This window comes from Lolium perenne, chromosome 6, assembly GCF_019359855.2.
Source record: "Lolium perenne isolate Kyuss_39 chromosome 6, Kyuss_2.0, whole genome shotgun sequence".
NCBI classification, from domain to species: domain Eukaryota; kingdom Viridiplantae; phylum Streptophyta; class Magnoliopsida; order Poales; family Poaceae; genus Lolium; species Lolium perenne.
In genome coordinates this window covers 212,689,958-212,715,915 of record NC_067249.2, presented here as the reverse complement: position 1 = coordinate 212,715,915, position 25,958 = coordinate 212,689,958, and the positions used below count along the sequence as shown (strand labels likewise).

At 43.6% G+C, this 25,958-nt stretch overlaps 2 protein-coding genes across 2 annotated transcripts; one reads left to right on the top strand and one right to left on the bottom strand.

Moving 5' to 3' along the window:
- Positions 1-9,356: 9,356 nt before the first annotated feature.
- Positions 9,357-19,781, top strand: LOC127306182 (dynamin-2A). The gene is made up of 22 exons (XM_051336797.2): positions 9,357-9,651; positions 9,750-9,800; positions 9,889-10,009; positions 10,110-10,208; positions 10,565-10,626; positions 10,967-11,084; positions 11,175-11,517; positions 11,802-11,949; positions 12,050-12,151; positions 12,236-12,355; positions 12,737-12,820; positions 12,912-13,039; positions 13,846-13,930; positions 14,047-14,185; positions 14,533-14,609; positions 14,747-14,803; positions 15,008-15,146; positions 15,216-15,373; positions 15,630-15,743; positions 15,822-15,889; positions 17,625-17,797; positions 19,207-19,781. The coding sequence occupies exons 1-22, from the start codon at positions 9,493-9,495 to the stop codon at positions 19,419-19,421; spliced, it is 2,760 nt and encodes a 919-aa protein (XP_051192757.1). The 5' UTR covers positions 9,357-9,492; the 3' UTR covers positions 19,422-19,781.
- A 557-nt stretch (positions 19,782-20,338) lies between these two features.
- On the bottom strand, positions 20,339-23,852 carry LOC127306184 (endoglucanase 7). The gene is made up of 4 exons (XM_051336798.2): positions 23,084-23,852; positions 22,338-22,538; positions 21,340-21,594; positions 20,339-21,262 (listed from the first exon to the last, which is right to left on the bottom strand). The coding sequence occupies exons 1-4, from the start codon at positions 23,531-23,533 to the stop codon at positions 20,549-20,551; spliced, it is 1,620 nt and encodes a 539-aa protein (XP_051192758.1). The 5' UTR covers positions 23,534-23,852; the 3' UTR covers positions 20,339-20,548.
- Between the last annotated feature and the right edge of the window lie 2,106 nt (positions 23,853-25,958).

Below are 25,958 nucleotides of genomic sequence, written 5' to 3'. Positions count from 1 at the left end.
CTCTCAAACACACTTTTATCAATAATATAACATGATGATTGATCAATCTCAAGAGATATGGGACTCATAGATAAAGTAAAGACCTTTCCAATCCCATTTTCATTAGTAGTACAATTAATAGTATCAAGTAACATAGGACCATCATCTAGAGCTTTATCATAAACATTTGCTAAACAAAACTCTTTAGTACCATGCATTTCGACATCAGGCACAAACAAAGCATTATCATAAGATTTATCAAAGTAGCATGGATTATCATATATAACAGTAGCATAATTATTCTCACAAGTTTTACTTATAGGAAATATTTCAAGAGAATCCATAGGAACATAACATTCAACCTCTTTCGGTAAGCATGGAGGATAATCAAATAGTGTAAGAGATAAAGAGTTACTCTCATTAGAAGGTTGGCATGGGTAGCTAATCCATTCTTCCTCCTTTTGTTCGTCGCTCTCCTCTTCTTTTTCATCCAATGAGCTTTCAGGTTCATCAATTTCCTCCTCCTTTTCATCCAATGTGCTTTCAGGTTCATCAATTTCCTCCTCTTTTTCATCCAATGAGCTTTCAGGTTCATCAACTTCTTCTTCCATCGGTTCCTACAAATCGTGAGTGCATTCTTGTGCATTAATGAGTCTCTCTTTATAATCAATGATATAAGGATTATCACTGTAGCTTTCATTGCAAAAATTAAGGATAGAAGAGACATAATCTTTAAGGTCCTTACAAACAACACAAGTTTCATAATTCTTAACCATGAAGGATTCTATCTCAGAGGCTCCCATAAATATGACAAATTGTTCTACCTCTTCGAACCCAAGATGAATATAGTTATTCCAATTATAGTTCTTAATTAAAATTTCTTCACTAAAGCCACATTGAAATTTAAGATGTTTAGTATTCTGTTGAGAGCAACAGTTTATATCATGACGTTTAAGCAAGATTTTAGCAATTGAATTCAATTTTTCTATCACAACACTCATTACTTTACCAGTTCTTGATTCTCTATAATTATTATAATATTCTATAAGCTCCAAATAAATTGTGGGTTCTCCCATAACAGCAGTTTTTAATTTTTTGATTTTTCAAATTTTTATGGATTTTTGGGTATATGAGAAAAGTAAAACAAAACAAAAAGAAACTAAGCAAAAGTAAACTAAGAAAAATAATACTAGACAGAAATAAACTAAGCACAAATAAACTAGACAAAAGTAAACTAAGCAAAATAAAATAAAATAAAATAAAAACAGAGAGAAAAGTAGAGTGTACTCCCCAGGTGAACTTATGAGTAGAGATATGCCTCCCCGGCAACGGCGCCAGAAAACAGTCTTGATAACCCACAAGTATAGGGGATCGCAGCAGTCTTCGAGGGAAGTAAAACCCAAATTTATTGATTCGACACAAGGGGAGGTAAAGAATACTTATAAGCCTTAACAACTGAGTTGTCAATTCAGCTGCACCTGAAAAAACACTAGTAACAGGGGTGATGTGAAAGTAGCAGTGATATGAGAGCAATAGTAACAGTAACATACGATAATAGTAACACGAGGTAATGGCACCAGAAGATAGTTGATACTACTTCTAATGACATGTAGAACGAGTATATGATGATGAGAGATGGACCGGGGTTCCCAGCGATCTACACTAGTGGTAACTCTCCAATAACAAGTGACAAGTGTTGGGTGAACAAATTACAGTTGGGCAATTGATAGGATTGATAAGGCATTAAGAAAGAACATCAATTCATTAATCATGTAGGCATGTTTTCCATATATAGTCGTACGTGCTCGCAATGAGAAACTTGCACAACATCTATTGTCCTACCAGTAGGTGGCGGCCAGGGCCTCAAGGGAATCTACTGGATATTAAGGTACTTCTTTTAATAGAGCACGGAGCAAAGCATTAACACTCCGTGAAAACATGTGATCCTCACATCACCGCCATCCCCTCGGTTGTCCCGATTGTCACTTCGGGGCCTTTGGTTCGGACGGTGACATGTGCATACAACTTGTAGATACAATCTAAGCAATAAGTATAGAGCTCAAATCTAAGATCATGCCACTCGGGCCCTAGTGACAAGCATTAAACATAACAAGATTGCAGCAACAATAACTTCACAAACTTTATAGATAGACTAATCATAATGTATCATCCATTGGATCCCAACAAACACAACACCGATTACATCAGATGAATCTCAATCATGTAAGGCAGCTCATGAGATCATTGTATTGAAGTACATGGGATAGAGAGTACCAACTAGCTACTGCTAGAACCCGTAGTCCATGGGGGAACTACTCACGGAGCATGATGGAGGCGGTGGCGTTGATGGAGATGGCTTCCGGGGGCACTTCCCCGTCCCGGCAGGGTGCCGGAACAGAGAGTTCTGTCCCCCGAATTGGAGTTTCGCGATGGCGGCGGCGCCCCTGGAGTCTTTCTGGAGTTTCGTCAATTGGTACTGCGTTTTTAGGTCGAAAGGGCTTAAATAGGTGAAGAGTCGGAGTCGGAGGGGCCACGGGGCCTCCTCACACTAGGGCGGCGCGCCCCCCTCCTGGGCCGCGCCGGCCACACGTGTGGGGCCCCCAGGGCACCCCTCTGGTCCCCCTCTGACTTTCTGGAAGGTTCCGGGAAAAATAAGATGTTTGGCGTTGATTTCGTCCAATTCCGAGAATATTGCCCGAACAGCCTTTCTGGAACCAAAAATAGCAGAAAACAGGAACTAGCACTGTGGCATCTTGTTAATAGGTTAGTTTCGAAAAATGCATGAAATCATCATAAAGTGCAAGCAAAACATGTAAGTATTGTCATAAAACAAGCATGGAACATCAGAAATTATGGATACGTTGGAGACGTATCACCCGTCAGCAAACAACATTCTATAGACCATATTATCTGAACTAGAGTCAGCTGTAACAAATTGATGGCTCTTCATAGCAGCAATATCAAGCCTTATAGGAGTTAATTGCACATCAGTAGGATCAAGAGGAAATTCTATATGTGCTAAAATGTGTGATGCAATAATTCCTCCTAAAATAGGCCCCCTGCTAGACAAGCGGCGAGCAATAAGAGCACCAAGATGATACGGTGTCTCTCCAGTGAGTGCAGCAATTAAGAAAGCAAGATGATAGCTAGAAATATTGCTAGTGTTCTCCCTACCAAGAATGCTAGTAGCAAGGTAATAAGCAAAATACTTAATGGCGGGGGAGTTGGATGTTTCTTATCTTGCCACGCTGAATGGTGCTGCAATCATCGTTGGTGATCTCTCGATAGAGCTCAAGCAAAGCCCTGGGATTGTCCTCTATCCTCTTCGCTGTACCTACAGGGGCAATACCCAATGCAGCACAAAAATCTTTCAACTTCATAGTAATAGCATTACCATAGATCTTGAATGCAACTGTCGGGTGGAAGTGCTTGTTGTTGAACTTAAAGCTCTCAACAAAGATTTTAGTGAGCATGAAGTATTGCTCCCTTTCATCTCCCATATAGGTGGTTAAGCCCGCCTTACCAACGAGGGTCAAGAAATCATCCAGCAACCCTGCATTACTCAAAAAGTTATAACATGGGAAAGATGAAGCATTAGGGGCTCCATTTTCCTCTTCGGGTTCGAAGCTTGGCGGGATGACATCCTCATTATAGGATCGCCTGAATCGAGTGGCGGTCCTAGAGGGCCTTCCCGTGCTTGTCGTCTCTCTCTCAAACACTTCTCCAAAGTTATAATTATCCATCTCCCTTTTCTGAAATTTTTCAACAAACAATATAAAATTTGATTTGGTGACATATAATTGAGGGAAACTACTATGGGAACTTGCTAGAGTACTAATCATGCATCAAAACTAGTTTCTTCAACTTAGAACAAGCATGCAAGCTCACTAAACATGTTACCTACAGCAGCAAAATATTCAAGATATACTCAACCAAACAAAATTCTACTTGGATAATCGGAGGAGTCACATACCAGAGAGCAAATGTGCCAAATTTCAGACAGAAATCTGGGCTGAGCAAAGAGATCGAAAAATCTGGAGCTCTTGAGCAGAAACACGAGTGAGAGGAAACTGGTGCTGATTTTTTCGGGAGAGAGAAGAGAGTGGGAGGAAGAGATGAAGTGGTGGGGCAAAGGGGAACCCACACGTTAGGGTGGCGCGCCCCCCTTCCAGGCCGCGCCGGCCTGTGGGGTGCCACCCTGGGGTGCCCCACTGGTCATCCCCAGGTGCTCCCAGGTGCATCTTCGAAAAATAGGACCAACGGTATAATTTTGTGAATTTTTGAAAACTTTGAAAAATGCATATTTCTGGGTATTAAGTTTATTATTACTGGACATAAAAAGATTTTGAAATCTCTAATTAACTAAAGAACTTTTCAAAACAAAAGTGCTACAGCAAGTAGAACAAGTGGAGGAAGAAAGAGATGTTGTTTACCTCCTTTATGCATATAAAAAGTATTTGCTAACAAGGTTGATCAAGTCTTGCCACCAAATAAATTTTACATAGCATAAGAAGAAATAAACCTCAAATCAATCATGTTACCTTGAATTGTATTGATATGGATCCAATCATAAGATTTTGATATCCTTCTTTAGGCTCATATATAGGACAATCAATAGTTCCAACTTTGATAGTTCTCACATTAGAAATGGTATTAACTCCACATACTTTATCAATCCTCTTGGGAAAATAAACGGTATGCTCCTTGTCATCGACATTGAAAGTAACCTTTCCTTTATTGCAATCAATAACAGCCCCTGCGGTGTTAAGAAAAGGTCTCCCAAGAATAATAGACATATTATCATCTTCAGACATTTCCAACACAACAAAATCAGTTAATATCAAGCAGTTATTAGTAACTTGAACAGGAACATCCTCACATATACCAACAGGAATAGCAGCAGATTTATCAGCCGTTTGCAAAGATATATCAGTTGGTATCAACTTATCTAAATAAAGTCTCTTATAAAGAGAAAAAGGCATAACACTAACACCGGCCCCCAAATCACATAGAGCAGTTCTAACATAATTATTCTTAATAGAACAAGGAATAGTAGGTATACCTGGGTCGCCCAACTTCTTTGGAACTTTGCCATTGAAAGAGTAATTAGCAAGCATAGTGGAAATCTCCTCATTAGGAATTTTCCTTTTATTAGAGACAATATCTTTCATATACTTTGAATAAGGAGGCAATTTAATAGCATCAGTCAAAGGGATTTGCAAGAATAAAGGTTTCATCCAATCGCAAAATTTATTATAATGTTCTTCTTCCTTTGATTTTAGTTTCTTAGCAGGAAAAGGCATTTGCTTTTGAACCCACGGTTCTCTTTTATTACCATGTTTCTTAGCAATAAAATCTTCTTTAGTATACTTTTTATTTTTAGCATGCTTTTCAGGTTCATCTTCAACCTCTTCTTTATCAGAAGCATCATTCTTATCATTATCTTTATCATGTTCATTGCCACTTTCAGTTTCAGCATCAGAAATAGAAATACTATTAGGATCATTAACAGGTTCAGAGGATTCTACAACATTTTTATGTTTCTCCTTCTTTTTCTTTGAAGGTGCACTAATTTCTTTAGTTCGTTGAGAATCTTGTTCAACTCTTTTGGGATGCCCCTCAGGATATAGAGGATCCTGAGTAGAAACACCGCCTCTAGTTGTTACTTCATAAGCATGTTTTTCTTTAGAATTATCTTTTAACAAGTCATTTTGCACTTTAGTGAGTTGATCAATTTGAGTTTGAATCATATGAAAATGTTTAACAATCATCTTAACATCATTGGAGGTTCTCTCCATAATACCATGCAATTCACTAATAGCTTGAGAATTTTCCATTAAATGATTCTCTACTCTCATATTAAAATTTTCTTGCTTAACAATATAATTATCAAACTCATCTAAGCATTGAGCAGGAGGTTTTGAATACGGAATATCTTCCCTAGTAAAGCGTTGAAGAGAATTACCTCAATCATGGATGAAGGGGGAGTTATCTTACATAAATCTTCTATGGGAGGCAAGTTCTTCACATCTTCAGATTTAATACCTTTCTCCTTAAGAGATTTCTTGGCTTCCCTCATATCTTCATCATTTAATTTAATCAAACCCCTCTTCTTCAATATCAGCGTCGGGACTGGTTCAGGTGTAGTCCAATCATCATGATTTCGGCCTATTTTAGCCAATAATTCTTGACTTAAATGCGGAGTTCTTTTCCTGAAAACACAACCAGCACAACTATCCAAATATGCTCTAGACTCAATGGTTAGTCCACTATAAAATATATCAAGTAAATCATTCTTTTTCAGATCATGTCCAGGTCGAGCTCTGATAAGAGAGCAAAATCTTGCCCAAGCTTCAGGCAATTTCTCCCCATCTTCCTGGTCAAAATTATAAATTCTCAGCAAAGCAATATGTTGAGCACTAGCAGGAAAGTATTTTCGAAAGAAAACATCACGCAAATCAGTTGGTCTTCCAATAGAATTAGGAGGCAAATTATTATACCAAGTTTTAGCATCATCCTTTAATGAGAAAGGAAAAATTTTAGCGATAAAATAAGTACGCATCTTGATATCATCAGAAAACAAGCTACTCAGAGTAGACAACTCAATCATGTGTTCTACAACACTTTCTTTTTCAGTACCACAAAAGGGTGTTTTCTCAACAATAGCTATATGAGATAGATCAAGAGAAAAATCATAATCTTTATCCTTAATGTTTATGGGAGATGTGGCAAATTTAGTATCAGGAGATAGCTTATATCTAACGATGCGTTGCGCGAGAAACTTTTTATTTTTCTTGCATCAGTAATAGCATTGCATTTATCAATAAAATCATCATTAAGCTCCACATAATCCTCATCAGGATCATCACTAGAATAATCAACAGACTCAGGTGAATTAACAGGTGTAGCAGCATTAGGAGTTTCAGTATTTTCAATTTGTCTAGACCTAGCAATTGTAGCATCTAGAAAAGATCCCAATGAACCACTATCATCAAGCACAACAGAAACATTATCAATATTATAAGAGTTTTCAGATTCAGCAGAAGTACCAGCAAGTGAAGCTTGCGGCGGTGAAACAAGTTGACTCATCACAGATGGTGAATCAAGAGCAGCAGAGGTACTCAGAGTTGTACCTTTTCTTGTAGTGGATGGTAATATGGCGACTTTAGGATCGCGAGATTTACCCATGATGGAGAATTTGCAGCGAACAATATCAATCCAAGTGAACTTCCAAATAAAGCTATGCTCCGACAACGAGCGCCAGAAAATAGTCTTGATGACCCACAAGTATAGGGGATCGCAATAGTCTTCGAGGGAAGTAAAACCCAATTTATTGATTCGACACAAGGGGAGACAAAGAATACTTGAAAGCCTTAACAGTGAGTTGTCAATTCAGTGCACTGGAAACAGACTTGCTCGCAAGAGTTTATCGGTAATGTGATTTATAAACGATGGCGATAGTGAAATAACGACACCGAGTAATGAGACACGACGGTAGTGATTTTAGTAAACATCAGGATTAAAATACTGTTGGCACAGGAATGGATGACGGGCGTTGCATGGATGAGAGAAACTCATGTAACAATCAAAGCAGGGCATTTGCAGATAATAATAAAACGGTGTCCAAGTACAAAGCAATCCATAGACATGTGTTCCGTATATAGTCGTACGTGCTCGCAATGAGAAACTTGCACAACATCTTTTGTCCTACCAGCCGGTGGCAGCCGGGCCTCTAGGGAATCTACTGGATATTAAGGTACTCCTTTTAATAGAGTACCGGAGCAAAGCATTAACACTCCGTGAACACATGTGATCCTCACATCACTACCATCCCCTCCGGTTGTCCCGATTTCTGTCACTTCGGGGCCTCGGGTTCCGGACAACGACATATGTATACAACTTGCAGGTAAGATCATAAAACAATGCATATCATGATGAAATAATAACATGTTCAGATCTGAGATCATGGCACTCGGGCCCTAGTGACAAGCATTAAGCATAACAAGTTGCAACAATATCATCAAAGTACCAATTACGGACACTAGGCACTATGCCATAACAATCTTATGCTATTACATGACTAATCTCATCCAATCCCTACCATCCCCTTCAGCCTACAGCGGGGGAATTACTCACACATGGATGGGAGAAACATTGCTGGTTGATGGAGAGGCGTCGGTGGTGATGATGGCGATGATCTCCTCCAATTCCCCGTCCCGGCGGAGTGCCAGAACAGAGTTTCTGGTCCCGAGACGGAGTTTCGCGATGGTGGCGGCGTACTGGATGGTTTCTAGCGACTTCGACTTCTCGTCGTGCGTTTTTAGGTCGAAGGCGTTAAGTAGTCCAAAGGAGGGCGTCGGAGGCCGGCCGAGGGGGCCACACACTAGGGTCGCGCGCCCCCCTCCTGGGCCGCGCCGGCCTAGTATGTGGGGCCCTCGGGCTTCCACCTGGCTTGCCCTTCTGGCTCCGTCAATCTTCTGGAAAAATAAGACCTTTCGCATAAATTCCGAGGATTTTCCTGAAAGTTGGATTTCTGCACAAAAACGAGACACCAGAACAGTTCTGCTGAAAACATCGTTAGTCCGTGTTAGTTGTATCCAAAATACACAAATTAGAGGCAAAATAATAGCAAAAGTGTTCGGAAAAGTAGATACGTTTTGGACGTATCACCACACTGCACATATTTGTTATGAAGACTAGTTGGACCTAAGGGACCGATTACAGTAAAGGGAAGCTTCGCGTTAGCTGATAAGGGCGACAAGGATTTTCATCGACTGTCAGAAACTTTCGGGATGCAAGCAGAGTATATGGCGTCAAGGCTAACAGCTGACTACGATGTCTTGCCAGATACAGGGAGGCCGCTCAGGGAGCCAACCTTTGACACCACTAAGGATTCCAAGGAGGTGCAGATCCACCCGACAGATCCCAAGAAAACGACATCTATTGCAACAAACATGGACCTCGCATAGGAAAACGCGCTCGTCGAGTTCCTCCGTGAGCACATGCGAGGGAGGAAAGCGGACTGCACGTTTATCGTTCGGGATTTCGGGACATGGAAGGGAGGGACGCGAGCGACGGGGTTTTTCAGGAGGCGGGCAGGCGGCGCTGATTGCGGGCGGGAAGTTGACGAAGGATGATGACCAAAATCTTGACGACAAACGATCAAAAGGACGACGAAAGTAGGGGGAGAAGGGAGAACATGTTCCTTCTTTTTCTTCTCGAAAGGGAGATAGTAGAGATTATTGAGCTATGACGAAAACCGGACCGACGCGCCCGAACAACCAAACGCGCACCGCACCGCACTGGTGGGTGGTCCCGTCACTTGAAAAGCAGGGGTGCAACTGCAATGCAACAATTCCCGTGTGAAATCCCATTCCCGAGCCCTCTGCCTATAGTCGGCCTAGCGGATTCCAATTTCCACGAGTCCGCCTCCAATTTCCCCGCAGGCAACAGCAGCTGGGCTCCCCACACCCCGAGATCTCCTCCCCGACCAGCCTCGAGATCCCTGCGCCCATGTCGTCCGCGGCGGCCATGGACGCCATGGACGAGCTCGTCCAGCTCTCCGAGTCCATGCGCCAGGCCGCCTCGCTCCTCGCCGACGACGACCCCTCCGACGACGCCACCCCGCGCCGCCCCTCCACCTTCCTCAACGCCGTCGCGCTCGGCAACGTCGTAAGTCCCACCTTCGCCATCGCCATCGCCACCTCCAAACCCCCCGCCCGCCCGCGCGCGCCTGATCTGACTCGATCCTGCTTGTTCCTTCCGTGCAGGGGTCCGGCAAGTCGGCCGTGCTCAACAGCCTCATCGGCCACCCCGTGCTGGTGAGTTCCTCTTCTCTACTCTACCCCGCGGCCCTCTGCCGCTTCAGCATTCCGTTTGCGTGAGCCGTGCTTGCTCTGGTGCGTGCAGCCGACGGGGGAGAACGGGGCCACGCGGGCGCCCATAGTCGTCGACCTGCACAGGGATCCGGGCCTCAGCACCAAGTCCATCGTCCTGCAGATCGACAGCAAGTCGCAGCAGGTGTCCGCAAGTGAGTGAGATCTCCCCACTGGCTACCCAGATCTGACAATGCCCGCGGTTGGTCGGTGCGCTGAGTTTGGTGACTCATCTGTGGTTCTGTTGGCGTGCAGGTGCGCTCCGGCATTCGCTGCAGGATAGGCTCAGCAAGGCCAGCGGACCCGGGAGGAGCCGAACTGATGAGATTTACCTCAAGCTGAGAACTAGCACAGGTCTGTTGGTGGATCGCTCACTTTTTCTCCTACTAGTTTGGGCAATGCTTGAACAAGTTCCCAAACAGTTTCCATAGTTAGTTGTTGAACATTGACAGCTTGAACGTTCATGTGCTGCATAGAATTGAAATGGTAAGACCTTAAGATTGTCAAAGGTGTGCAGCGAGAGCGTGTTCTGCTATGGTTATGACTAGTTATTACCCAAATGAGCGTGCTCGTGATTTTCCAACGATGAAGTTAAACTGATCCGGAAATACCAGCTCAGTATCTGATAGTTATGCTGCATCCTCCTGCACATTATTTCCTTCTCTTTCATTGGCAAATGATTTCTCACTGCATCTCTCTATGTTTTCCAGCTCCTCCACTGAAATTGATTGATTTACCTGGCATAGACCAACGAGTCATCGACGATTCAACGGTGAGTACCACTCTCTCAATATTCTTATCTTTACTCCTAAACTAGTAAACAATGCCTGTTTAGAATGTCCATAGTGCTCAGATTAACATATGACATTGCATTACTTTAACCAACATGAACCAGAATGATATCTAATGTATAGGAGTGCGGCAAAAAAGCAGAGGAGTAGCATGTCATACACTTGAACTGATAATCACCTACTCTGTAGCATAGCTATACAACTTTCATTTCCCCACCCCACATACTACATGGAAAAGAAGCACACAAACAATTGAATCTTATGTAGTACCATGTTCTCTATCACCTCATGTTGTATAACATACTGTTGTTCAAATTTCAGATTAATGAGTTTGCTGGGCACAATGATGCAATATTGATTGTTGTGATACCAGCAATGCAAGCCGCTGAGGTTGCATCCTCTCGAGCTCTTCGACTAGCGAGGGATATCGATCCAGAAGGTCTGTCAATTGAATCTGATCATACATCCTCTGTGACAGCATATCCACTGTCTTTGCAGCAACTGATGTTTCTTCGTGTCCTTGTTGTAGGAACCCGAACAATAGGAGTCTTGAGTAAAATCGATCAAGCCGCAGCAGATGCAAAGACAGTTGCCTGTGTTCAGGCCATTTTGTCTAATAAGGGTCCACGCGCATCAGCTGAAATTGAATGGGTTGCTTTAATAGGGCAGTCTGTTGCAATTGCGTCAGCTCAATCAGGGTCAGTTGGGTCCGAGAATTCACTGGAAACAGCTTGGCGAGCTGAGGCAGAAAGCCTTAAATCCATCTTAACCAGTGCTCCTCAGAACAAGCTTGGCAGAATTGCTCTTGTAGATACCATTGCTAAGCAGATACGTAAACGGATGAAAGTGCGACTACCTAGCATGTTATCTGGGTAAGCATCATGAACTATATGTTGGCGCATCTACTTGTCTTAATAAAAATGTTAAAGTGATACCATCTTTTGAATACGCTACCAAAATTTGCTATGCTCTCTGATCTATTCTGCTCTATTAAGTACAAACCGAAAATTCGATTTATCAATCAATTGATCTCAAGTGCGCCATAAACATATATATTTCTTGTCTCATGCCCTTCTTTCATGTTTATTAATATAACCTGATTATGATTTCTGGTGTTTAATTTTGCAAATACCTGCACCCTTTCTCTATTTGTCAGGCTTCAGGGCAAGTCCCAGTCAGTGAAAGAGGAACTTTCAAAGCTGGGGGAGCAGATGGTACAAAGCTCAGAAGGAACCAGGGCTGTTGCTTTGGAGCTGTGCCGAGAGTTTGAAGATAAGTTTCTTGCTCATGTCACTTCTGGTGAGGTTAGTGAAAAGCTTGAGTTATGGTCTTTTTGTCTATAACCAATTTAACACTTGCCAAATGAACTGATTACAATACCATTATACTGTTCTCAATCAAAAGGGGTCTGGTTGGAAAATTGTTGCAAGTTTTGAGGGCAAGTTTCCGGATAGGATCAAACAGCTTCCATTGGACAGGCATTTTGACATGAACAACGTCAAAAGGGTAAACTTAAAAGCTCTTGTAGATACACCAGAGTGAACTACTATTTTGGCCTACGATGAACATCATTCTCTTCATATATTCTAGATTGTCTTGGAAGCTGATGGTTATCAACCATATTTGATATCTCCGGAGAAAGGTTTAAAATCCTTGATTAAAGGAGTACTTGAAATGGCAAAGGAGCCATCACGGCTATGTGTTGACGAGGTACGTCTTGGCTTAGATAACTTACGCCTTTGGATGAAGAACAACGTAATTCTTTTGATGAGCTATGTGTACAATGCTAATATTCAGTGTTCTGCTTTATCCGTAAAAGTACTTATGTGACTATGCAACTGGCTGTGTAGCTTATCATTTAGTATGTATGTAAATACTAAATACTAGGTATTAGAACTATCCAAAATGCTTGGGTTCGGACAAACTATTTGTGATTAACTTAAGTCTATAGTTGCGCTCGAGCTTGGCTCAGTTACGTACACCTGTACTATACCAAGCCTTCTCAATATTATGTATTAGAAATATCAAACACACTTGGGCTTAGACAAACTATTGTGTATGTACCGTCTGATATCAGTTTTCTGAATCTAGGTACACCGTGTATTGTTAGACATAGTAAATGCCACTGCAAATGGCACACCAGGGCTTGGAAGATATCCTCCATTCAAACGCGAGGTGGCACTTTGTTCTATCACAACCTGAACCCCCTTTTACTGTGTATAACTCTTATTTCTGAGCATGACATTCCACCATTTCTTTTTGCAAGATCATTGAAATTGCATCTAACGCGTTGGATACATTCAAAAATGACGCGAAAAAGATGGTTGTTGCGCTTGTTGATATGGAGCGTGCCTTTGTCCCCCCGCAACATTTCATCCGTTTAGTACAAAGAAGGTAAGCTTAGCTGGGGCCTTCATGAATATCATGACAATTGATTCCATTTTATTTGATCAGCTTTAGTGTAACTTTGGCAAGTAATCTGTTTCTCCTTTTGTTTTTCTGTACTTGGTAAATTGGCAATAAAAGTTTATTAGATTCTTAACTTTTTTTCGTTTGGACAAGATAAAAGCTAATGTTGAACCATATTATTGGCCTTCATGAATATCATGACAATTGATTCCATTTTATTTGATCAGCTTTAGTGTAACTTTGGCAAGTAATCTGTTTCTCCTTTTGTTTTTCTGTACTTGGTAAATTGGCAATAAAAGTTTATTAGATTCTTAACTTTTTTTCGTTTGGACAAGATAAAAGCTAATGTTGAACCATATTATTGGCCTTCATGAATATCATGACAATTGATTCCATTTTATTTGATCAGCTTTAGTGTAACTTTGGCAAGTAATCTGTTTCTCCTTTTGTTTTTCTGTACTTGGTAAATTGGCAACAAAAGTTTATTAGATTCTTAACTTTTTTTCGTTTGGACAAGATAAAAGCTAATGTTGAACCATATTATTGATACAACAGGAATAACATATCAACCTAAATTAGACTGCCAAAATGCCTGAATTTTTCCCTTAAAAGCAACACACTAATGAAGTGTACCACTTCATTTTTACTCCTTGTTTAAGAAATTGATCATACATTTAGTAATGATTTTTCATATTGCAGGCAGTGTATACATTTAAATGCCCTTTCAGAGTTTTCATCACCATATTCACATATTCTCATTTTCTTCTTTTGGCTTGGCATGATATTTGCAGAATGGAAAGGCAGCGTCGTGAGGAGGAGGTGAAAACTAAATCATCTAAGAAAGCACAAGATGCTGAACAATCCATGATGAACAAGGTATGACTTCTGCATCTTTGCTTGCATGACTCTGCATACCAACAAAACTGTATGCAGATTGACCACAATATACTTCTGTTGGTCTGGCTGTTCATATTAGTTGTATCTCATATTAGGGTTCAAGCGCACAGGCAGGATCTGAGCAAACTGGTGGTAACCTGAAATCATCAAAAGACAAATCCAATCAACAAGATAAAGATAACAAAGAGGGACCTAATCTGCAGGTTGCTGGTCCTGGTGGCGAAATAACTGCAGGTATAATACTGCGCCATAGCTTGCCTCAGCTTCCTCTTTTTTCAGACCAATTTGATAGCACTTTTCCTCTGCCACTCTCATTGTAGAACAGAAAAACATGTCAATTTATTTGATGTTGCTCCAATGTCATTTTTTATCCAGTAAAATGAAGTAAACAATTTCATAAGAATCACCATTTTTAGCTACTTGTTAACTCTATGCTGACTCTTAACATAATCTTCATTTTATAGTATACAATGCATTGCATACGGATGCAACAAGTAACTGTGCATGGTTTTGGTGATTTCCTTCCAATAATTTTGGTTTGATTTATTGATACACAAGAATATGTTTTCTTCTCTCTTTAGGTTACCTGTTGAAGAAGAGTGCAAAAAACAATGAATGGAGCAGAAGGTGGTTTGTCCTAAATGAGAAGAGTGGAAAGGTTAATGAATCTGTCCTGATGTCCACCAGTCTCCATTGTTCGGAATGCAATCTTTCGATAGTATTCTTGACATTTACTGCTGATTTTTTAATATTTGAGGAGGTTGGTGTCATTTACCGTAACCTTTCCCTGTTCAGCTTGGATACACCAAGAAACAAGAGGAGAGGCATTTTCGAGGCGTCATTGTCTTAGAGGTGTGCTTATATATTTTATATTTTACTCTGTTTCTTTATTGTACTTGATGTTGAGTAAGCTATGATGCACTACTTCACCATACATAGCCATAATCAGTAAAATGTTTTTCAATTTATCGTGGAGGCATCTAATTTATTTTTGAACTTACTAAAAAAGATATCTGAACTTATGGCTGTCAACTAACAGTCTGTTGCATGATTCAGGAATGTAACATGGAAGAGATAGAGGAGGAAGATATTTCTAAGAATTCCAAGGATTCAAAGAAGGCGAATGGCCAAGAGAAAGGCCCAAGTCTTTTATTTAAGATTACTAACAGAGTTGCCTACAAAACTGTGCTGAAAGGTTGCTGCCTCTAACTATCCTGAGGTTTACTATGATTCTATCACTATTAATGCTTATTCCATGTTGCAGCTCATAGTGCCGTTATATTGAAGGCTGAGAGTATGGCTGACAAAATTGAGTGGATGAAGAAGATAAGAGGTATTATTGAGAGCAAAGGTGGGTCTGTCAAGGGTTCAAACACTCCTGAGGGTGGTCCCATAAGACAAAGCCGTTCAGATGGATCCCTTGTAAGCTCCACAATATGCCTCACTTGTGTGTTTTGTCCTTGTACATTTATTCATTTTGAAGCTTTTAGAACTACTGTTAAAAGTTACTTGCGCCTCAGGTTATTTCTATTAACTGTGTCTGTTCGGTGCTCATGCTACGTTCGAGTTAGCATATTTTATCATTTGATTGAATGTGTGATGTATCAAAGAAAAGTTCACTTCTTTCTGTTGCTTTGTTTTACCACTCTGACACACTATCATCCTTTTTTCTCTTAAGGATACAATGGCCCGTAGGCCTGCTGATCCGGAAGAAGAACTCCGATGGATGTCTCAAGAAGTTCGTGGTTATGTTGAGGCTGTTTTGAACAGTTTGGCAGCAAATGTTCCAAAGGTATATTCATAGCTTCAGTCGATTATTGTAACACTCTCATTGGGGCGTTCAGTATCTTATGCATGATCAATTGGTCAGGCTATTGTGCTTTGCCAAGTGGAGAAAGCAAAGGAAGATATGCTAAATCAGCTGTACAGCTCAATAAGGTTGGATGCATATTCTCTGTTTTCTCTGAATTGAATCTATGTCCTGGTTATGTGTCCAGTTGCCCATTTCATTAGTCTCCTGTTCTTCTACTCAATTTACTGAAAAAATGGACAACCCAGTTGGAAAAACTGCAACTAATGGAATGTTTTTGTGTAATCCTACGAAAACCCTAGTTTTTTTTTTTTTGAACTGGGGAGAGGCCCAGAAGGGCCTCGATACTGCATTATACGGTGGGCTTTACATAGAGGAACATACATAAAAGGAAAATTACAACTTGGTCCTCCAAATATGCCAAGAAGACCCTAGAACTAAAAGAGAAAACGCAATAGAGTCCTGGTCTTCTTGCTCCACCACAACGAAGAAAGGGATCACACCACCGGCTTCTTCTCCATCACCGGGGAACCTGCCACTTGGGATGGACAAGAAGAGAAGTTCCAGTGCTGATCCATTGAACAAAGGCCTCCACAGGAGGTTGAACAAGCGCCTTTTAGATGGCACCGAGGAGAGGCCGTTCCAACGGCCATGGATCATGGCAGCGAACAAGGCCACCATATGAGTATCTCCAAGCTGCAGCAGATTTCCCCGCCCCCTTCCAGATCTGCAGGTCTTCACGCCACCACACCTACTCCCCTCGCCACCATGGCCGGCCGGAGAGAGCAGCAGCGCATCAAACCATCGGATCCAGAAGACAGCAGCATAGGCCTTATTATTGGAGACTCCAGCAGCCCCCATCCTAGTAGCCTCCAGCCCCCACCACGAGAGCACCACCACAAGGAGAAGGACAGCCAGCCAGCACCAGCTCCGGCCACGGGGAACTGGCGCCACCCTCCCAGCATAAAGCTGAAGAAACGGCATAAAGCCGAAGAACGGCATCTCGCCAACACAGAGCAATCTAGTCCTACCATTATTGCAACTACTATATACACTATGAGGTCCGGTACCTCGCCTCAGCCACCTCCGGCCGGCAACGCCGCCGAGGAAGGCCTCGGGTCGGCCCGATTCACCGGGGTCGACTCTCAACCTACTGTAGCTACGAGAGAGAAGAAAAGGATAAGAGAGCTCTGTCCGAAAACCCTAGTTTTAATTGCAGCTATGGTGTTATGGTTTCTCATCAATGTGTAGTTTTACTTGTGAGATGTGTTATATACTGGGCACTTCACAACTAAAAGGTTCCATACTTTGTTACAGAGTGATATGCACCGATCCAATTGCTTCGCAGCTTTGATCACCTTTCACAGTTATAGCTTGGATCACTTCTCACAGTTGCACACTTACACCTAATATGCACCCTCAAGCACATGCAGTATAGCAAGTTTTTGTTAGTTTGCTGTTTTGTGTGACTTGATAGTCTGCCCTTTTTACTTAAATGATGCTTACACTCCCGTTAAACTAACTAAGTTAATCTTGTGATGGTCCATTCACACTTTTTTTTGCTGCTAAGTTCTTTCCTACAAAACTTTTCAGATGACATTGCTACTTTTCTTATTTTTTTTTCGACTCGTTACATTTGGTTTGTGACATATCAGAACTAGAGCTTAGGTGATGGCCATGAATACAAACCCCTCCCAGCCTCCCGCCCAAAGTACTATCATGCACCTCAAACATTATCCATTTGATCATTTCTTACTGCGAACTTGCAGTAATGTTGACAGAGTGTTCCATCCTAACGATATTTAAGTATCTTTTGACAATTTGTTGCAATGTTGTTAATCTTGTCACAATTTTCACTTTCAGTTCACAAAGTAATGCAAAGATTGAAGAACTTCTCCAAGAGGACCACAATGCTAAACGTAGACGGGAAAAAGCTCAAAAACAATCATCTCTTCTGTCAACACTTACTCGTCAGCTCAGCATCCATGATAATAGAACTGCAGTTTCATCATATTCTGATGATACTTCTGCCCCGGGTAAGCTTGACTATTTCAAATATCTGCTTCATGTTGCAAATTTATTGGTTTTAGCTGCTTGTGAGTTTGCTTCAGTTTTTATAGCTAATATTGTTTGTGTTACGAAATAGAATGTTACCTAGTACCAAGCACACCCACACACACAAAATAATTGGATGGTTAATTGCCGTTTCAGTTGCTCATTAGCATACATAAGCAAATGTTCATGTTACTGTGATGGCTGTTGACAAATTGCTGTTAACAATTGCCATGCCTAATATGTGATGGTCGTGTATTCGTGTGATTGTGTCCATATTCTCACTACTACATGGACAAACACACTGCGAATCCATGCTTGATGGTCCAATTGAAGTGTGCAGGTCGTCAATCTGGGTAATTTCGGTTTGGCCTGGAATGACTGAAATATCGGTCGATACTCAGTGTCGCAGCCAACTGAAACCGCAATATTGTCCAATATGAATGGCACATATTACCTAATAATGACTTTATAGAAGTTAAATCATGAAAATTTGTCTCAGAGTAATTCATCTGTATTGGTTACTTGTATCAAGCAAAAATCAACAGTATTCTCAATTCGTTTGTTCTTTATGCCATTTTGCTGATAAGCTGATTCTTGTCCGTATCACTATCACTTGGACAAGCACTTCTTGAAAGCTACTTACAATGCTTGATAATTCTAGACCTTGTGTGGTACTTGTCAGGGATGAGTATGTCCTTAGTGTTTGTGCACAGCTTTCACTTGTTTTGCAAAACCAGTGCTGTCAGCTCAAAACTTCAGACCTGTTCTATTTGCAAGCAAATTGAGAACACTACAGTATAACAGACTTCACACTAGATTTGTTGTATGGAGGTTGGGCTGGGTCAGAGATGACATGTTGCACATCTTTGGCCAAAACTTTTGAGGGGCAATATGCTTTGCCTTAGATTCACGGGCATGCAGTCACCACTTGTGATAATCCTCATTGCTAGTGGTTAAACATTCTTGCATCAGTTTGAAAATACTTCATTGTGTTTTATTTTGTATAAATAACGTCCACTAACTGAGCAAGATAAAATGAGTGTTCACACATAGAATGTCTTGACTGTCCAGCACACCACTTGAAAACATGAAACCAAGAGTACTACAGGGATTGGCCCACGGTATTAATGTCTTCGGAATTAGATATAAGGTATACGTTCACTCAAAAATGGGATGTGGTGAAAATAAATGCGGGCAATGGAGAAAACATGTCATTAAATTTACATGTAGCTTATTTTTGAAATGTGAGTACATAAATTATGAACCTTACCGTGAAGTTAGTGCTTATCAGGGCAAGTAATGGCAGGTGATGTAATTTTGTTAATTTATTCTGCTTTCCTCGTGCACAAATCAAATACTTGACCCTGACAAAATAAAACATCACTCGCAGAGAGTACCCCACAGAGCCCGTCAGGTGAGGAATGGAGGTCTGCCTTCAGTTCTGCAGGAAATGGCTCTGCTGACCGATCCAGTTCCCACAATGAATCAAGATCGAGAAGTGCTGACAGTCGTGGTCGGCGGTATGAAAATGGGGACGCAAATGGTTCCAGTTCAGGCAGCCAACGCAAACCAAATAGGTTGCCACCGGCACCACCGAAATACTAGGGGCGTTGATCGGCATCTATGAAAACCATATTTTCATGGCATGCTCTCATCCCCTGACGATATTGGTGGAAAAAGAAATATGGATTGAAGAATGGAGAGCGGACGAGAGATTGCATGCATGGTCTGTATCCAGAGGACCTCAGTTGTTTATAGAAATACGTAGGTTATCTATGGTGGTTTTTTCACGATCATTTTGCCGTATTGATCGATATGATGTGCTCTCAACCTGTCAGATTTTGTGGCCACAGATCAGTTGATCTTGGTTCTGAACTCTGTTGTTGTAACTTGTAAGTCTTCCGTCAAACTGGCAATGTATTATATTCACCCATTGGTGTATTATTTCTACCATTCTTTTTTTAACTCACAAGGCTCATGTATGATATCTGAGGTGATATCCTGTTGTATGTTTAAACTAAGCAAGTTTCCTTATCGACCTCGGTTGACATTCTTTGATTAGCCAAGAGTAATTCTAAGCATCCTTGTTGATACCATGTACTTCTATCTGCGAAATACTCGTTTGGCCGAGGACTTCCAAACACGTCATGCATTCTTCTGGACACTTCACCAAATGTTGGATTATGTTATATGAGCTGTGGCAATAGTGCTGCTCCATCGTTGTGCATCAGTAATTGTGTTCTCTGATTTGAGTTTGGTGATTAAGTCTTAAAAGATATATATATATATAACACAGGGAACTTTATGAAATACTCCATATTTGTATTCGGTGAATGTGTGTTATGATCTCCACTGCGTTTTCATTTCTTTTTAAAGCGGTCCATATGTGTCTTTGATGAATGTGTTTGTGGCTTGTGTCTACTTTCGTGCTTTGTTGATTATCTTTAGCTTGCCGCTGAATTTGGCATTGACCAACGCATTTTCTTTTCATTACTGAAAAGCATACACAACCTAGAATCACAGATAACTGGAATTTTTCTTTCTCTCATATGTACTTGCAGTGAATTTACATTTGCATGCCAATGCCTCCCACCTTTTTTTCTTCGTGTACTAAAACTAATTTTCATCCTGTGTATAAAGAACTCCAAAGAAGAAGAAAAATTGAACCAAAGAATGGGGAAAATTGTACAGCCCCGCCTCGATCTATAGCCTATCTTCTACGGAGTATTTATTTACACCTCGGCCGCAGCGGACGTGACCGGACTTCTGGCCGTCGCCAGTCTCTGCTCCCTCTCATCCCGGGCCATCTTGTTATACTTGGCGAACATGCCGACCATGGGCGCGGTGTTGTAGGTGCAGGCCTCCGTCTGCATGTAGTTCTCCCTGTCGTCCCTGAACCTATCCTTCCGATCCGGCCCGCCGACGATGGCGCCGACGAGCACGTTCGGGTTGGAGCTCCGGCGGCCGAACCAGTGGTCGAAGCCCTGCGTGCACCCGATGAACTGCTTGCTGTGCTTGTACGGCACGATGGAGGCGGCGCGGTGGTGCACCCTGGCGGGGTACTTGGCGCCGTACCCGACGAGGTAGCTGACGCCCCTCGGGTTGTCGCCCAGCACGTAGTCCACCTGCTGCCTCGCGAGCGCCGCCACCTCGCCGGCGTCGGCGGTCTCGCCGCCGGCGCAGGTGATGGTCTGCACGCCGGCGTCGGAGAGGTAGTCGGCGTAGGCCGAGAGGAGGAACGCCGCGTTGGTCACGTACTGCATGTTGTTCCACTGCCGGATGTAGAGCATCCCGCCCGGGCTCCGCTCCACGTTGTTGCTGGATTCGTCGTCGTCGTCGGTGTTGCGGTTGCGGCCCAGGCAGGCGCACACGTAGTGCTCCGCCTTGGCCTGGTACCGCTCCAGCGTCTCCCTCTGGGCCGCCGTGTGCTCCCCTCTCAGCAGCAGCTGAAACATAAGCATTTTTCGTCAGTGATCAGTGGTCACTTGATAAGCGCATCAAAGTCATTGTGTAGGCTGCTTACTCTAGCGGCGAGGATCTGGACGCCGGCGTACTTGACGTCCCAGCTGAACTCAGTGATGGCCCAGCCGGTGCCGCCGAAGTCGTGCGCGTTGTCGACGACGTAGTCGAGGTAGTCGGCCCTGCCGGTGGCGCGGTGGAGCCAGAGGGCGGCCCAGAGCAGCTCGTCCTTGTAGCCGCTCACCGACGCGTAGTAGCTCTTCACCTCCGCGATGCTGCTGTCGTATTTGCCCCTGTACTTGTCGGCGAACTCGAACAACTGCAAATAAACAAAGAAACATTAGCTAATGGCCTACTATTGCGCATGTTTGTACACTCAACTAATTAAGATTGTATACTAGTAATTGTTTTAATTTTATGACGAGATCTTCTCATCCATGATAGACACTGGAAAAGCGGCTAGGTCAGTAGGTGTGAATACGGACCGGTTCAATAAGCACATGACGACACGGACCATTTCTTAGCTCCGAATTAAGCCGGTCGCTGGATCATGTGATTGAACTGGCAAACCTAATCATGGAAACGGGAGGCAAACGGGAAAGTTTCCCATCCACCAAATAGACGCTAACAAGACCTCTTCTCTTCTCTCCTTTTTTCTTTTGCTCTTATTCTCCGGTAGGTTGCGTGCCGGCGGCCCTGGCGGCCTGGCCCCACACGGCAGCACCAACGAACGACTGCGAGTAGGAGCCGACAGGGCGGAGAAAAATCTCCCTTTCCCGCCCGATCGACGTCGATCGTGTTGAGCTGTTGGCAACTTGGGATGCATGTGCGGCGCAGGGCGAAAGGAACAACGCACACCTCACACACCCCATGAAAGGATACCGGCACCTCTTGACTAACTTGGCTAGGGGTACAAACTACAAACGAAAACTATACGTACGCCGTAGCTACTACGTTCCAAAGTTCGGTACGTACGCGCGACATTTCCGGCGAGATTTTTTCCTTCTGTTTTTCCACACGACAGACTTTTCACGCACAGTATGTGTAAGCAAGCAAGTATACCTGTTGGGCGTGGTGGAGGAGGAGGTGTGCGTAGTGCGGGTTGGAGTCGCGGAAGACCATGGACGCCGCGGCCAGCGCGGCGGCGGTCTCGCCGGCGACGTCGGAGCCCGGGTTCTCGCGGTCGACCTTGTAGGCCTGCCGCGAAGTCGTCATGTCCTCCGGCCGCTGCCAGCAGTAGTGATCCGTGTCGCCGTCGCCCACCTGGAAGCATAAATCAAGATTAATCCAACCGCTCGGATGCATGGACCGACGAAATTTTTGAAAAGCCTATGTGCACGCCATGTGGAAGAAACGCATTGTTTAGTGCTGCTGGTGCTCCGGCTCGTACGTACGTCCATTGATCGAACTGCTGGCCACCTAACACGGTTGTTGCTATTCGCCAGAAAATGAAGAACCTTTCTTTTGTTTTCTTTCCCAAAAAATTTGAACCCTTTTCCTAGTTTTTCTTAGATAAAACAGTAGTACAAAGTAGTATGTATAATTGAGCTAGCTATATAAGCAGAAATTCAATATAATTAAGTAGGTTTGTAATGTTTGGAAACAGTAGTAGAAAAAGCGGAAAAAGAAGGAAACGGAATAGTTGGAGTGGAGGCATGCATAATTGAACTGGTCTCTTTCTCGATGATCACTTTGTGCGAACCAGCTAGCGGAAATCTATCGATGGAGGCCAAGTCAGGCACGGTGAAGCCAGCCAGCCAGAACTGGTCGCATGCATGTCATGACGATGGAGATTGTTGGTTGTTTACCTCTGCCCAGAGCTCGTCGGGCTTGGTGTGCGCCTTGACGAAGTAGTCGGCGCCCCACTTGATGGCCTCGAGCGCGTGCGCGAGCTCCCCCGCCGCGGCCACGTCGGCGCCGTACTCGACCAGGCTCCAGGAGAGCATGGTGACGGTGAAGGCCATGGGCAGGCCGAACTTGACGTGGTCCCCGGCGTCGTAGTAGCCGCCGACGAGGTCCACGCCCTGCTCCAGCCCGTCGGTGAGGCCCGAGTGGTCGCGCCACGGCACGCGCTGCCCGTGCGGGAGCCGCCCCGACCGCTGCGCCTCGAAGTAGAGCAGGCTCTTCCGCAGCGCCTCCTCGTAGTTGTGCGCCTTGCTGCCGGTCTTGCTGCTCCCCTCCGCCGCCACCGCCGAGGATGACACCAGGAGGAGCAGGAGCACGGCGGCGCGGAGCCATGTGGTGCCACCTGATCTCATTGTGGAAGAAGAAGAAGAAGATCCTATGCTTGCTGGTGCGTTCGCATGTGCCCGCCGCCCCTGCGCCGCCGCGCGCGTGTGCTTGCTCCGCCTCTGCGTGGTGGCGCTGTGGTAGGGGTAGCTTTGCTTGCGTCCTAGTATAGGTGTGTGATCTCTGTCCGTCTCCCGTCTCGTGTCTTGTGTGGCGGGGTACCAGTGTCTTCAACCTGAAGCGGTGGCTTGGCGCGCTTATATTCGCGCAGGAACAGGCACGCACGCACGCGCACCGCGTTGAACTGGTTCGGCCTCGCTAATCGCCACGGGGAGAAGAATATAGTAAAAACTTTGGGTTCGGCGGCCGCGAAGCTGCGCTTGGTGTTGGAGTTGGAGGGGTGGACTCGGCTCGGTTCGGTGAGGGGAAATGGGAATGGTTGGGTTGGGTTGGCAAGCAAGATAACGGAGCAGAATTTGACCGGACACGTACTAGACCAAGCTCCATGGCTAAAGCACGAGTGCGTGCGGCGACCGGAACAGTTCGAACCAAGTCATCGGCCGGCCGGCGCTGGCTACCTAGCTAGCTTACAAATGTACTTGTAACAAACCGCCAGAACGCCCAGGTCGGTCAGTCGGTAACCGGTTAATTTCGTTTCACTGTCACTGTCCGAGATCCTTACCTAGCTGGTAAGCCATCTCAGCCAGGTGGTCTGATGAAAGGAGCCAAGTGCTTCTTTCTCTCTCTCTCTCCCTCTCCCTCTTTTTTTTCGCAGGGAAGTGCGTCTTTCTCATGCTAGCTCCCGTGGAAAAAAAAAAACGAATTAATGCAGTAGTACACGTTATACTGTCAGTGGTTGGTCCACGTTTAGTTTAGCTATAGCCAAATCAGGCTCTGCGTGTGTTTTGTCGGGGAAGATAGACGAGCATGTTTCGCCATGTTCGGTTGGTCAATCGGTCGTTGCGGGAGCGAGCTGACGGCCGCGCGCGCGCGGCGAGCATCACAATCAGATCCTTTCTATGCATGTATCCAGAGTTCCAGACTAGATTGCCGAGTATTATTTGCCTTTTTTATATGCTGATTAATTATTAGCATTAGGCATCCGTCAGCCAGAAAATTATCACCAACTTTAATTTCAGAAATTATCCAGGTCTACATTACCACGTATGCATTTTTTTTGGCAAAGGGACTATGTTGATAAGGCGAAGATACCAATTACACCTAATTTTTGCAATAACGAAATATTTTAAAAGCATTACTGATGCGCACAACCATACTAAAAGAAGAAGAAGAATAAAATAAAATAAAAGATCCCGCTATGGTGATAAAATCTTGTAGGTGCAACACAAACCACTACTAAGACATCACCCAGAGTCTAATTCTTCAAAAGTGCCATCGTCGCTAGATCATAGATTTTAGGTTTTTACACCGGAGAAAGACCGTGCTCTGAAAACAATGCTTTCAACAAGAGTATTGCTAGGCAGATTCAATTAAAAGTAGACCTTGAATTTTTACAGAGAAAGATAAGACTATGTACTCCTCGTATCCCTTCCTCGGAGCGACACGGGAGCTAGGGCTCTGTTTGCGAACCCACTCAAAATTGAGGGGATAATTTCACTTCCACGGCCTAGTCCTCACAATAAATTGCATGAACAACCAGATACTCATGTATAAATATGAACCTAAATTCGTATTTGGGAGGATGTGAGCCTAGGTGTCGGGTTTGCACATCCAGTCCCCCAACAAATTGTGCTAGGCTCGCGTATGTATGTACTCTAAATATACATGTACTGAACAGGTTTGCTGTTTCTTTTGCTGAATCTACAAGCATGCGTCTTTTTCTCCACCTATCAATCTACCTCTACACTCCCTGTTTTTGTGCGTGTACGTGAAAGCAGCGATCCATTTCCCCGTGTCAGGACAAGGACTCCCCGGCTGTAACGATTTTGACGCCTCCTCCTAGCCTACCTTTTTTCTTCGTCTTGCAGCCTCTATCGCTTTCTCCATCGGCTGCTCGATCGAGCAGATCGTGGGCCGTAGATACATATACGGTGGTAGGCAGGTTGGTAGACGCCGATTTATGCTTAATATGTTTGCACTGCCAATTTGCCAAACCATATACTGCATCTCTTAGAAACTTCTTCCCTGCATCTGATAGCTCTCTCTGGTACCAGTGGTTCCTTGGCCACTTAAAGCACATTTTGACCGTGCTTTTGGTCGCAGCTGCAATAGTCTATTAGTCGTCTCTGTCGTTTTTTAGTCTTGGGAATTATTTGTTGGAACATTTCGACCAATCGATTACGATGTGCTTATGTCTGTACATGTATGTGCCAGGGGCAAATTAAGATACTGCTACCTTGTTAGCTTACTCTCCTTGTTCCATTTTTTCAGCGATTTATTCCGCTCGTAGCTCAACCAGACGTCTAGTTCTTCCATTTTTCTCGTGCGGTTGGG

Excerpts from the sequence above, each read along its gene's own strand:
- LOC127306184 (XM_051336798.2), bottom strand. The coding sequence starts at position 23,533 with ATGAGATCAGGTGGCACCACATGGCTCCGCGCCGCCGTGCTCCTGCTC. Across the intron at positions 22,539-23,083 it reads CCGACGAGCTCTGGGCAGAG|GTGGGCGACGGCGACACGGA; the intron begins GTAAACAACCAA and ends TTATGCTTCCAG. Across the intron at positions 21,595-22,337 it reads TCCTCCACCACGCCCAACAG|TTGTTCGAGTTCGCCGACAA; the intron begins GTATACTTGCTT and ends GTTTATTTGCAG.
- LOC127306182 (XM_051336797.2), top strand. The coding sequence starts at position 9,493 with ATGTCGTCCGCGGCGGCCATGGACGCCATGGACGAGCTCGTCCAGCTC. Across the intron at positions 12,152-12,235 it reads ACATGAACAACGTCAAAAGG|ATTGTCTTGGAAGCTGATGG; the intron begins GTAAACTTAAAA and ends CATATATTCTAG. Across the intron at positions 15,147-15,215 it reads CTACAAAACTGTGCTGAAAG|CTCATAGTGCCGTTATATTG; the intron begins GTTGCTGCCTCT and ends TCCATGTTGCAG.